The sequence below is a fragment of the Python bivittatus genome, unplaced genomic scaffold (assembly GCF_059951505.1).
Source record: "Python bivittatus isolate LINGU-HERP-01145 unplaced genomic scaffold, Pbiv_v1 ctg000480_np1212, whole genome shotgun sequence".
Lineage (NCBI taxonomy): Eukaryota > Metazoa > Chordata > Lepidosauria > Squamata > Pythonidae > Python > Python bivittatus.
Window position 1 is genome coordinate 14,070,639 of NW_028277075.1, and position 14,873 is coordinate 14,085,511.

Here is a 14,873-nt window from a genome sequence, read left to right on the forward strand (position 1 = left end):
GAGCGTGAAACTGAGCCAACTCAGGGAGACAGTGAAGGACAGGAAGGGCTGGCGCGATGTGGTTCATGGGGTCATGAAGAGCCGGACACGATATAATATATCCATAACTGGGAAGGGAGGGGAAAACCTACTGAACAACAACAACTAAATCTGCTATCATTTTTTCTCAAATATCTTTTTCATCTTTATGCTATTAAATCACATTCTGAAAAGCCACTTAACACATTGTGCAAAAATACAAATAATTGCAGTAATACATATAAAGAGCAGCTACATAAGAATATATCGATATTTGCTTAAAAATAAAACAAGCTGCAATTCTATATAGAATTACATCAGTGTTGAAATCAGTACTATACTGAAATTTCTTATTTTATTCTAAATATACCTCATTTATTCCTTTACTGATTCTGTTTAATACTTGCTATGTATGCTAACTAGCTGGAAGGAATTTGAAAGATGATGCATAATCAAAATATCAATATTACAGAGTATAATATATCCATAACTGGGAAGGGAGGGGAAAACCTATTGATACCTCCAGATTCTGGGGTACAAGTTCTGAATTAGTCTCCTTTCAAATGTGAACTCAAGAGGCACTTAAATTGTAGTAAGTTTGTATCTATATTTTTGTTCATGGTACCTCCATTCTTGAAGCTGTAGAATCTGGAAATTCCATAAGCATGCTTAACATATAACTGGCTGTTTCTCAGTCTCTCTTCCAATTTTTAGTGCCCCTCCCTCCCTGATTTTCTAGTCATGTCGGCAAAGTTTACCACAAACCCACCAAACTGAGAACTCGGGAGCACATGAACAGTAAAATTGCAAAGTGAACAGATAATTCTTTCTCATAAGTTGCACAATATGGTACTGACAAGTACTCATCTGGAGATTTCTGGAAAGGAGGATCACAGGAAGAATACATAGTTACTGGTGAAAAGCAGGGAAATAAGAACATACAACTCATAAGTCAACACAGAAACAATTGCTTTAAATCACAATTATATTTATCAGTCTATAAAGAGCAGTTGTGTCATAATTTCCAATGTTTGTGGAATTAAATATTGCTTGACATAACTTAGGGATTCATTTAAGTCCAGGTCTGTTGTAGATCTAATGGATACATTTTAACTAGGTTATTTGAAATGTATCTGAAATAAAGGTGCCATGCCATACATCTTCTCTTTGAACAACAACAAAAAAATCCTTTATTTCTTCTGAAGACAGAGCCAATTCACTGGAATCTCAAAAGAAGCTCTCTTGGACAAGCTGTCATCATAGGGAATGTGCCATGTGTTACCATCAGTCTGCACAATTGTATCATATGGCAAAGCATCCTGTTAAATAATGAAAGATAGGACAGTATTATGTTTGCATAATAATGTTACCATTGTATAACGTATTTTAAGCCAAAGATAGGAAACCTGGTATCCTCCAGGTGGCTAATAGTGATGAACTGTGGGAATGTCTAAATGGAACCACGTTGCTTCTCTCTCCCTCTCTCCATCTCTATCTATACATTTACCCTCTTTTATGAGAGGAAACAAGCATAGCACTGATAAAAATGGTTTCTTGTAAAGGAATGTAATTACAAAACAATTCCTTCAGTAAAGTACAGTGGTACCTCGGTTCACAAACGCTTCTGTTCACGAACAATTCGGTTCACAAACAGCTCCGTTCGCAAAATTTTGCCTCCGTTCACGAACGCCGGATCGGGTTACGAACAGGATCCACGGCCATTTTCCCTCCCGTGACATGTGGTCGCGGCTTCCTGTAGGGAGGGGGACTCTCCCTTCAAGCAATATCCGCCTCCCCACCCGCCTTCCTGTCCTCCACGCCAGAAGTCGTGTCGAACAAGGTTAGCTTTCTCTCCCTCCGTACTGTACTTTGTGTCATATTTTTGCGGTTTAAAAAACAACAACATATGGTTCAGAACGGATTAACCATAATTACATTGAACCTTATGGGGAAATTTGATTCGGGACGCGATCAAAAATCGGTTGGCGACCAAATTCGGAGGGGTGAGAACAGATTAACCGTATTTACATTGAACCTTATGGAAAAATTTGATTCGGTTCACGACCAATTCGGTTCGCGACCAGAGTCGTGGAACGAATTAAGTTTGTGAACCGAGGTATCACTGTAATGTGTAAATATTAAACATTACAAGTTATCCTGAGGATTTTTTTTTTATTGTATTGGAGAAAAACTGGATTATCTGAGGGCTGCCTCTCCCCAATCACATCAGCCCGTCCCATTAGATCTGGCAGGGAAAGTATGCTACGCATTCCAATGGCAAGGGACTTGCATTAGGTGGGTCCCAGGAGGTGGGCCTTCTCTGCCGTGGCTCCCTCCTTGTGGACCATTCTCCCTCCTGAAGTTAAGCTTGCCCCTCCCTGCTGTCATTTAGGAAGTCCCTCAAGACATGGTTATGTCATCAGGCATGGGGGTCTTTGGGAACCAGAGACATTCTTAGATGGCTCCATTATGAATGATATTCTGCTCTCTCCGTGGGGTTTGTATATTTTAAAATTTAAAATTTTTACACTTTTAGATGATGTTGTATTTTAATAATCACTTTTTAATCTTTTATAATGATTGTTTTTATCTATTGTTATTTTATTTAATTGTTGTACGCCACCCAGAGTCACTTTGTGTGAGATGGGCGGCTATATAAATGTGACATATAAATAAATAAATAAATAAAAATCATCCAGATTTTCTTTACGAAGACTATATTCACCTTGATTTACCCCTGCTGCACTAGATAATGATTAAACAGGAACAGCACTAATACATGCAGCAATACCTCAAATGTTAAAATCTTTCCCGGTTTGTAACTTGATACTACTATCTGATGTCCACGTTGCCATTTAAAAAATAAGCGACGAGTAACAGTATCAGTAAGAGCAGCCTTGTGATCCCGTAATAGATCTCTAGTTACCATCATACAGTGACCACCTGAGTGAAGAGTGGCATAGAGCAGAAATGGATCATCTTTAGACCTAATGTTTAAAAAAAGGCAAACAGAAATATTATGTACACCACTGCATAGCAAAGTACTATAGAACTGATTCAGATAATTATTATTTCCAAGATCCTAACTATGAGACATTTAACTTGCTTGCATTCTGCCCATATCATAGCTATTTATTTACTTACATGCATATATGTACTGATATACATACAATTTATATGTATAACATAGGAGCTAGCTAGATAATAGCATTAAATATTTAGATCAAGGTAATAACATCAAATATTTAGACCAAGCCTGCACAGGTATTGAAACAATGTATTACAAATTTGAAAGTGCCAACTTAAGAACTTATGGTACTGGGGAACATTTTTAGTTTCTACTGGATAGCTCTCTAAAGTGAAGTGTTCAAAAGATTTTTTGTTTCCTGATTTCACTATAGATTTGTTTTAAGAGTTTATGGTAGCATGCATACAGTTATATTAAATTAATAAGCAACAATGTATAGATTTTAGCTAAAAAATAGGTAATGACAATTCCTATCAATTCAAAGAAATAAGTAGAGGTATTTGTTAAGCATTGAAATGTATGTCAACATTTTTTTGTTTTAAACTGGAAACTTCCATGTGATAAGAAGTTATTTAATCATAAACAGAAATTAAAATAAGGCCAGTAACAAGATACTGTGTCATATTCATTCCAGTATTGCCTGGACCTGGATTAAGTGGCACAAACTCTGAGATAATGAGAGCACGACTACAGCATCCTCTCTGATCTTTCAATTGGTTACCTGTCAACTTCATTTATGCATTACAGAATTGTACTGGATTCCCCAAATAATGTATTTGAAAGGATGAACATCAGATTTTCTGTGTTGGAAGTGTAAAAATTTGAGGGTTCACAGATCCATATAATTGGTCATGTGATTATTTAATATCTTTTTGGAATAGCGTATTAATTTTAATAAGCAGATTTATCGGAAAATCTTTAAATGTTAAATATGTTAACATCTTCCATGTGTTACTATGGCAGAGATTTTGTGATATTTTACAATAATACAATGATCATTATAGTATTGTATGTAATAGTAAACCAGTGACTATTGATAAGTATAATACTGTATATAAGGGTTTTCCCCCCCATTTTTTTCTTTTTTAGTTTCTTTGGGGTTGTTTTTTCCTTTTTTCCCCTTTTTTTGTTTCTATTTTCTATTTTTGTTTCTATTAATTTTTTTAAGTTTAAAGATTGTTTTGTTAGCTGCAGGGGGTTGTGTATATAGTTGTTTTGTCAATTTTTTTCTTGTAATTTGCAAATAAAAAATATATTATTAGTTGTTGGTTTTAATAGCCTGGTTCTTACACTTCATCATATTCAAATGTGATTAGGTATGCAAAGCAGTTGATGGTGGTAAACAATGCATGACAACTAGACTAAATAGTGGGAGTGAAAGGTCTACATTTATATATTACCATAGGGGAAATATTGCACAATTGAAAAATGAGATACAGTATATCAAGAATGTATATCATTCTTATACTGAATATGATTTACAATAGATTATTTTTGTTGTTAAATTCAGTGTCCATGTTAATGGTTTATACTGCAACCTGGAACTATTGCAAATATTTCTAAAGATGATTGCTTCTAAAAATTGAAACATACATGTTACTAGTAAAGAAGAAGTCTGCTTTTTTCTGCATTTCATCCATATCTCTTTTTCTCCACTGTAACGAATCTTTCAGCATGTGTTTACGCCCCAGGATAAGCAATCGCTGATGTTTCTGTGCTAGGTGAACGACCACATCCAGCAGCTATGGAAAAAAAAAAAAAGAGGATCTTAAAATGTGGATCTTGTTGTTCATTCTTTTCTTTCTAGATTACTGATGAATCAGATGAACTCTATATGATCTCTATAGATCTATAGACTTGTCTCACCCAAGGCATTTATGTAGAACTAAAGAGTCAAAATTCGTTAAAATGATAGCTGTTTAGAAAAATCTAGGCTGAAAATGGAGAAAGTTCCTCACCACACCCATATTCTGAGTGGCTTTTCTTCTTTTTACACTACTATCATGACTTATTAGTTTCCCTGAGAAGAAGTGGAAAGATCACACTGAAACTGTAATGCTCATACATTTGCCTAGAAGTGAAGCATAGCAGGAAGAAGAGGATATAACAGGAAGGCAGTGATAGAAATTTATTGCAAGAATGGCATAAAGCTTAGATACTTCAGGAGTTCTTTCTGACATACACACAGTGAACTTGTCCCATGTCAGAAAGAAATTCTGAATTAATCTAGGCTTTGTGTATTCTTGCAGCAATTCAGCTTCCTGCTGTTACCTTCCTGTTCTATTAGAGATTGCGTCTGTGCAATATGCATATCTTAATCATGATGATCCAATTAACTCAATCTTCTGGGATCAACAACAAACTAAACCATAAACTAACCATATTGAATAGGGTTGCAAAACATGCTAGGGTAAAAGTGATTTGTTATTTTGTAGTTCAGTATGTTGTGCAATCACAGCTAATGTGCATCCCCAAACCTCCCAAGATGTAACAAAACACTCTAGACCACATGACCATAGCACAGTTTTAAGAAGAATTATTCCTTGAATTGTGTTGCTTAATTATGTTGCTGTTTAGCCTGTCTGCATAATTAAATTGGTATTAAAGCAATAACCCTGCATGGAGAAACCTAAGATGACCCCACCTAAACCACAAAAGGAATAGTACGAATATGAATATTATTAGAAAAGAATTCCAATTGCCATATGCTTGAATAATAAATACCTCATATGCTTGTACAAAAACTATCCATATTCAAATACATAGGAGATACTTTTGTTTTAGGTATCTTTAAATACATTAGTCTGTTTCTCTTTCTAATAGTTTGCTATTGTATCTAATCTAAAGTTTGGATACTATTATGATGATCTATACTTAGTTACAGGGGGATTTCCTATCTGGTTTCACTCCCACGCATAACTGCTTCTTAGCAAACAAGAAACAAACCATTTTTAGTCATAAGAAAAATGGCATATGATTGAAACTGTTAAAAAGAAATCCAATGTCACTTATTTACTTTTTTTGGTAATGGCACTGAGGCAAGACTGAAATTTGTGACAGGCATAGAACTTTGGAAGTTCAGTACATTTGAGAAGAGTGGTGGATGAAGATGAAGACTGTGGAAAATTTGGACCATCTCCTGGTGCTGTTAGAATTCTTGGGACTGATGTTGGTTCCATGATCTTTACCTGTGGTGATGGTGGAGGCTGGCGTGATATATAACCATTTCTTGCAGTTACAAGAATCTGGGTAAAACAGCTTGTACTATACTATAGTGATGTACTATAGCCAATGCACTGGAGAACAAGGTGGTTTCCTCCCCTATTTGGTCACAGTCTCTCGAAGCCCTTATCAGTAAGACAGAATTCCCAAAATAGCTTTTCAAGCAATGACTTTAAACATTGTGTGGTACACATGATAAATGAAAATGGAAGGAATAGCCTTATTACAATCTAAGATTTCTATTTTGGAAGGAGATACTCCCACTGTAAATAATGATATACATGGTTCAAGATATTAGTATAGATGAGAGATGGCTTAATTACATCGCAGGATAGATTGGGGACTAGACATACATGATTTAAATACCAGGTGTGCAGATGTGCATCTGGGCATAAAAGCTAGGTGTACGTAAGATTATGTCTCTGACAGCAATGACAATATAACCTCGATACCTCTGCAATTAATTAGAATTTAGCAGCTGACTATATGGAATCAAAACTGCACAGAATTACTGTATAAATCAGGAACACTACTCAGAAGTCTCAAATTCCAGTCATGGACAGTAAATTGCAAAATAACACAGTATACAGAGTAGGTCATACTTTTTAAAAGGTCAGGTTTTTTGTACATGTCTTCCTTCTCAGATCATATAAAGATTTCTCAGATGGGAATTCCCTCAATGATGTTGTAAGAAGGCACAAAGAAATTATGACTCAGGCAAACAGCTAATCACCTGCTACAGCTTTGTCACGGTTAAGGAAGTCACCTTCAGGTGAATTCACCATTCATGGTATGAGAAGTACTTACAACATTTCATCCAACTAAGGGATAGAGGTGGAACATTTGAAACACTTCATAGGTTCATTTTGTGCTTGTATAAAGTATCAACTCAGTCCATTGCTAAATAAGTGAGTAATTGTAAAAATGGGTTCAAGAGGAAAATATGAGCACTAGGACCTGGAATACAACTATTTCCATCTCCTCAGAGTAACTAGAATAAGTTCTTGGTGTCCAATATATTTCCACAAAAGCAATGCTCCTACATAATCTTAAGAGGTAAGTACAGTATGTTAAGCTGAAACAGCAAACCCAAAAGATACCTCTCTTTAAGACTCTAAGCCACAAAAATATTATGCCATAATGAATAATTTCTGTATTTGTATGCGCTGTTCTTCTAAAGAAAAAACAACAATAGATTTCTGTGCTGCTTCCCATAAAGTTATCCCTAAAGACATTTTCAGGTATGTAATTAGGCATTGGATTTCTTTTCTTCAACTTCTAAAAACCATTATATATAATTTATTGTATTTCCAATTTTACTGTCATAAGATACAATTTTCTTTGATTCCCATTTAAGCAAGAATAATTTGTTTAAAAAATTACCAAAATTGTTCTGCCTTAATATGAAATGGATGTCACAACACATGAAGTATTCTAAAGACAGTGACTTCATAGAAGCTTTGTAACAAGGAAAATATCTCTTGCATCACAACTGACTCAAAACTGCTTTTTCCAGAAATAAACAAATACCATTCCATTCTGGCCAGGTGTCAACAGCACAGTACTGCTTCTCACAGACCAGAAACAGGGACAAAGATATAGTAGTAGATCATTATGAGGAAAAAACAATCACTTTGACAACTCCTGCTTCCCTAGAACCAGTGAGTATTTTGGAAAACCTTTCTATTTTCACTTTCCATCCATCCATCCATCCATCCATCCATCCATCCATCCATCCATCCATCCATCTATCTATCTATCTATCTATCTATCTATCTATCTATCTATCTATCTATCTATCTATCTATCTATCAATCAATCAATCAATCATATTTATATGGCCACCTATCTCACAAGATATGATTCTGGGGGGCATACAATAAAAAACCATAAAATAACAGTATCAAAAACTTTCCACAATTAAAAAACAGTAGTATTATTATTAAAAGGCTAGGAGAGAGCATTAGATGCTAATGCAGCCACCTCATTAAATTGCCATTAGACTTTTAGACTTTCTGCCAGCATAAAAAAAAATTGTAAATGGTGGCCAAGGCCAGGATTTATAGTGGATATGGCTATTATGAGAACAGTTTAAATTCCATACAGTTGGCCATTTTGGCAAAGACTGGTGATAGCTGTAGCTTAGCAACATACTGCATACCCATACTACAGCCATACATTCACAGCTAGAATGCATTGCTTAAGTACATCCATGCAGCAGTGCACACAACTGAAATCAGATGCAAAAGACTGATTGTAGCCACAGTGCCTGGATGTAAATTGAAAATGATAATAAGAAAAGAAGGAAAATTACCACCACAACAGCATATATTTGTAGATTTCCTAGTAAATATGGAAGTATTGGCAGTTTCTACCTACTTTTATTCCCTTCTGAATTAATGGACATTCCATTAATGGGAAAGGAAAGGAAGACACATTTCAATGTTTTTTCCAACTTCTTTGCACTCTTACTTTTTTTATATCCAGCATGAACAAGTGACAAATTTATTTAAAACCAAAACCATACCCTGAATTACTTTGGATAAATAATCAGTCCATGGCAAAGGAAAGCAAGGAGTGGGCCTCTACCGAATGTACATAAAGTTTCTATGTAAACTGGCAGAGATACCTCCTTTGGCCATCCTTATGGTTTTCCATTAGTTTTAATTCTCCAGGAGAAAAAAGAATTAAAAGGGTTCAGTAGCACATATTAAAACAGAAGAATCATGAGCAGCAATGATAAATAAACAAGTCTTCCTTTACATATGCAGGGCTGAAGAAAAACTAGCAAACAGGTTCAACCAACAAAATGCACCTCATTTATATCATAGAATATCAGGTTGGAAGGAATCTTAGAGGTCATCTAGGCCCATACCCTACCCAGTGCATGAATCTATTACTAGCATCTCTGACAGATGGCCATCCAGCCTGTGTAAGCACCTGTTTACACAACAATACACAACACACATACACACACACAAGTTTCATAGGCCAACCATAATGGAGTCTTTTTTGCATTTTTAACACTGAAGTGTCCAAGTCCATGAATAAAATGGCACAAGAAAATTGCAACAATTCATAGAATGCAGGAATGAACAGTAACAGACTCCAAAGCCAAAAGTTCCAACAGTTGTTCAACCAGAGTTACTCTCTCTCTGTTCTTCAAGTGAATTTTCAAGTCAAAACATTCAGAAGAGGCAACAACTACGCAAGAACACCTAACAGGCCCTCAAAAAATGGAGGAGAAAGGATCATTACAAAAGAGACACCTCAGCCCAAGGGATGCATGAGAAAGAGACTCAGAGCAACTCCGCCTTAATTGTGCTAGTTATATGTTGAGCAAGAGGCTTTCAAGATAATGATACACTACCCTTCTAGCAATAATCCCACAATCCAGAAATCCAAGTGGTTCTTCTTTCCTGAGTTGGCCAGCAACAATCCAATCAAAGCAAGCCATCTGCACAGAAGCTTTGGAGAAAAAAGACTAAACTACATGATGATGGTTGACTGAGTTCAGCTGTGCATGTACACTCTATGCATGCTCTTTTGTCCAGTTGATTGTGGAGCCTTCAGAATGCCACTGACTCTCACTGCACACAGAGAACCCTCCTGAATTTCAACATCAACAAGAAGGAACTAAGAGCATGTATGGAGTGCACAAACACCACACACAACAGAGCAGCAGAATACACCAACCAAACCATTTCACATTTAAACTAGAATTAAAGCATAGTACTTCTTACTGAAATGTAAGAAGAGTAAATGGTAACAAACATGAATTAACAAATAAAATTAAGAAAGAAAAATAGATGTGGGTTTGTGAAACAAAAGAAAGGAAAAGATGGAACAGATCTAAGTGATGGTGATCATTTTAGAGTGTAGAACTGATGAATGGTGTGTGGAAGTGAAGGTACAGGTTTAGTAATGAGAGAGGGCTAACATGTATGTCAGAAAACGAGTTCGTAACACTTAAATTGTTACTGATTGTTAGGTTGTTATGAAATAGGAACCCATAGGCTAGTTCCAGTGAACAGTGATAATGAAAGAACTAAGAATAGGCTTAGGGAAAAAATGTACAACATTCTTGAATGAATATGATCCAGGGAGAAAGTTATTCAGTCAGGTGACATGAATGATTGCATCGGAACAATACAGTTATAGAAAAAACTATTGGGACATACAGAGGTTCAAGAAAGAATGAGAACAGTTATTGTTTGATGAGTATCTGCTTTCAAAGAGGTCTGCTTGTTTCTAATACATAGTTCAAGCATAATACTATTAATCCATATATAGGGCAAAGACAGGAATCTGAATCTAAAAGTATGGTTGATTCAAGAGTAATGAGAGGTTCTGAATATAGTACATACCATTTTGATACTATTAAAAGTGGATTATGAAAAAAATGGACATGAAAGAAACAAGACAGAAAGTAGAATGACTGCAGGAGGAAGAAGTATGAGTACAATATGAAAAAAAACCCAAAACCCTAAAACTAAAATTGTCTCCAAACTAGATGAATGGAAAGCAGATGTAAGGAAAGAAGTAAACAACTTGGAATGGAGTAAAAAGAATTATGTTATAAGGTACTACAGACATCCACGGATGGAAAAAATGAAAAAGGATACTTGCTATGATGAAGTAAAATAAGTTATGGATAAGAAAAATGCATATACAGAATAATTGCTGCAAAAACTGAGATGAAAGAAAATTATATAATGTGTATACGGAGAACAGAGCAGAGTGAATTAAAAATAAAAGTCATTAAATGATTTGGGATGAAACTGAAGTAAAGGAACGCCAGAAGGAGTGTTTTCAAGATCCGCATGACAATGACAGTAATATTTCAAAGAGTAGAATTGAAATGTTAATGCACAAGGAAAAGAGTATGAAGAGGAAGACAGACATGGTTTAAGAATCTTGACAATGGTTAAGTATGGTAAAATATGGATTTGGAGCAGCTTGTTTAATGCATGTGTGAAGATTGCATCTGTGTCTCATAGTAGGAAGAATGGTGGTACTGTTCCCCTACACACAAGGAAGACAAGAGAAAATACATAAACTAGGGGGAGATTAGTTTGTTAAGTGTACCTGGGAAGGTCCTGGGCAGCATTCTGATCAAAAGAGTATGAGAGATCACAACAAGCAAAATTTGGAGAGTGCAGGCCAGATGTTTGCTCCTTGGCAGATATATGAATATGAAAAAGAAAATATATTGTATGTCTCCTGATTTAGAGAAAGGATATGACAAAATGAAGGGGCTTGAAATGTGGAATGTTTGCATGAAGTAGTTTTATATTTATATCACTATTCAACAAAGCCTTTCAAATAACAGCTCATTCCATTCCAGTTTGAGGGGTAGGGATGGAAAAAAGGATGTGGTCCTTTATGAAAAAGCCCGCACAGCTAAAGTCTCTTTGTAAGATTGAAACTTAATTTAAATTACAAATCTGTGTCTGACATGAGTAGATTCATTTTCCATTGTGTGGGTTTTAAAATGTTCCAAAAATACTCACACTGTATATGGGTTAGTAAACATGAAATTGGGAGAATTAGCAGTGACAGACTTGATCTGGAGCTTCCTGAGTGTGGAGCCAAAACATTTAATGAAATTTCTGGAATAATTCAAAATTTAAAAATAGAGTAATTTTCAGCTGTGATACTTCCATTAAATTAACAAAAATCACATACCACATTAATATTGTAAATTGAGTTGGTCAATTTAAACAATACCAAAAAGCAGTCTGTTAGGCACTGTGGCATGTCCACTAGCCAAAAGCCAATCATAAAGGAAAACTACCATTTTATATACCAAAGCCTCTTCTTTATAATCCATGTTTAGTTTCTTAGTTGCTACAAACTGAGTCATCCTTCCAGCCCTGTGGGTCACTCACACATGAAACAGATATATGGCAGATATATCTTTTCCACTCACCTCCTCTTCTATCTCTAAGACAGAGCAGAACTCTGCTGCAGACTCAATTTCCAAGGGGTGAAGTGACCCCTTTTCCTTAGAAAATTTTCAGTGGCTGGGTTTGCATAAGGCAGTTTATTTGGTTTTACCTGTGAATCTATAAACTATGGCAAGTACAGAGAGATTGATTTTGTTTCTTTTTATCAACTATCCTGAACTACTACTTCTTGCTTTTATGCTGAGTACAATGTCTCAATGAACTTAATTTGAGACCTTCCTTTTAAATGGCTCAGGAGTTTCCCTCTTGTAGCTGGATGTTCTGATCTAAATTATATAGGTGAGGCAAAAATGAAGAGGCAGAATGGAACTTTTCTATAATGTGGGCCACTAAGTTTTGTTTCCTTCCCTCCAGACCATCCCTAGAGGATCAAATACACTCCAACGCTTTTCTTCACCACGGACCAAGGAATGCTACCAGTCCACCTAAATTTTGTGTGCTTTACAGAAGGTCAGAAACAATTTTTTAAATTATTTTTCCCACCAATCTTTACAAGTATAGCATAAATGCTATTATGAGAATATTTTGTTCAATATAAAATCAAGTTACAAACCAAAAATCAAATAAATACTAAACTTAATTGAATATTCCACAACTTAAGAACAGTACTACTACTGTTACTATTAAGTACTTTTAAAACATAACACACAAGCAAATAAAGAAAACTACTAATGGAATTAGAGCAATGGAGATTATGACATATGTCTTCTAGGTATACCCTTAGATGCCCATTTTACAGCTGTAATGAAATCACATGATGAAAATAACTATTATTACATTAATTGGGAACATTTAAGGAGTACATTTCACCATCAGAACATCTTAGAGTAAACATCAGTTCCTACTGAAAATTAGTTTGGCAGGTGGCATTATCCACAAGCTAGAGAACATTAAAACAATCTAGTTCATCAGTGATATCTAGGAAAAATTAAATATGTGCACACCCAGAATGCAATACATCTAGTCAGAATAATTTTAAAAATGAACTTGAATGGGCAAAACTCATTGAACTTGAAGGAAATTGAAATTATTGAATGCATATATATTTTGAAGAACTTCAACTGAGTTCAGGGGATTTCCCATTTAGTTTATTAAATGTGTGTTCTAATGTTTCATAATCTCAAAGGCAGCTATCAGAACATATAAGTAGTGGCCAAATCAGCAATATTGCCAAATCCCTCCCCACTTAAAATGACAAAAAGCAGCAATGGGAACCAAATCAAATCACCACCTAATAAAAGTGAGCTAAACATTTACTGTGGTTCAAAACATACTAAGCAGGGGTTGGGGTGTTCCTGGAAAAGATGAGCAAAGAACCCCAGGAATGTATGTCAAGAGTATATGTGCCCAAAGGGTCACTCAAGGCATGAAGGTTATTCCAGCTACCCTTAGCAGGACTTGAGCAGGATGACCTTTTAAGACTAAAAAAAAAAAAATTATCATAAAGTATAAGCTGAAGCTCACAAAAGCTTATGCCTTATAATAAAATTTGTTAGTCTTAAAAGGTGGTACCAGACTCTTCCTTATTTTGGCAACTCTAAATGGTGCAGCTGGCTGGCATTCTACAGATGCAATGGAGTAGAATAGTAATTCTGCTTCCCCATCCTTATCCCATGGACTAGGCTCAAACTTCAGTTTGTATACATGTTTGGTCATATTTGTTTCTTTCTCTCCAGGAGTCTTTTTACCTACTACATTTCCCAGAGCTCCTCAGTAAACCAAGAGATCTCTTGAGACCCACTAATGGGGAGAGGCTGCTCAGGAGCAACCCTACCAAGCACTTGGGCTGTCTCTATTGTCCAGAGACAGCTCAAGAGAGAGAGACCAAATGCCAAACAAAACTGTCCTTCCAACTGCTGGGAGATTTTAGTCTTATCTCAGTCTTCAGAGAAGGATGTCTTGTCACAACACAGAAAAGGAAAAAAAGGTTTATTATCCAAGTAGACTTTCTGTCTACATTTTGTCTACTGTTTACAAACATGCTTTTAAGTACACCTGTATACAAAGGGTAAAAACACACAACTCCAAAATTCTATCTTTCAGGTTGAATTTTATACATACGTGTCATGCTTAAGTAGGGGAATGGGAAGAACAAGATTCAGCAGTCCATTTGATGCTTGGATAATGAATTAATAAATACAATGCAAAGGTTAGAAACTGGAAGACCATGAGTTCTAGTTCTGCCTTGGGCACAAAGCCAGCTGAATGACCCTGGGCCAGTCCTAGGAAGCAAGCAATGGCAAACCACTTCTGAAATTTTGCCAAGAACACTGCAGGGACATGTCCAGGCAGTCACCAGGAGTCAAGACTGACTCAAAGGCATCAAATAAATAAATAAATAACCTTGCAAGAGACAGGAAATTAGTACAATAACAATCAATCTTTTGTGCCTGTACCCAAGTTTTAATCCATTAAGTTTCATGGGATCACTCTCCTGAAAATTAGTACAGTATAGGATTGTAGCCTAATACTAAACTTTCCTTACATAAATCCTTATGAGCGAAGGTCAGCTTTTCTTAATACAATACATTACTAGAATCAGATTAAATTTCTAGTAGTCAGACTTGTTTCGGACTACATAAAGGTTAAGCAATATCTCAGGAAGCAACAAATAATCTACAGATCATTATTTGTTG

General features: G+C 35.7%; 1 protein-coding gene across 2 annotated transcripts in view; it reads right to left on the reverse strand.

Annotated features, from left to right (window-relative positions):
- Positions 1–172: 172 nt before the first annotated feature.
- The window catches only part of PRORP (protein only RNase P catalytic subunit), a 56,205-nt gene continuing 41,504 nt past the window's right edge, over positions 173–14,873 (reverse strand). For both annotated transcript variants that reach the window (XM_088145369.1, XM_088145370.1), the window contains exons 6-8: positions 4,640–4,788; positions 2,810–3,005; positions 173–1,337 (exon numbers count right to left, since the gene is read on the reverse strand). In XM_088145369.1, the coding sequence (XP_088001495.1) occupies positions 1,209–1,337; positions 2,810–3,005; positions 4,640–4,788 (474 nt within the window). In that variant the 3' untranslated portion in view covers positions 173–1,208. The remainder of the gene's footprint in view (positions 1,338–2,809; positions 3,006–4,639; positions 4,789–14,873) is intronic.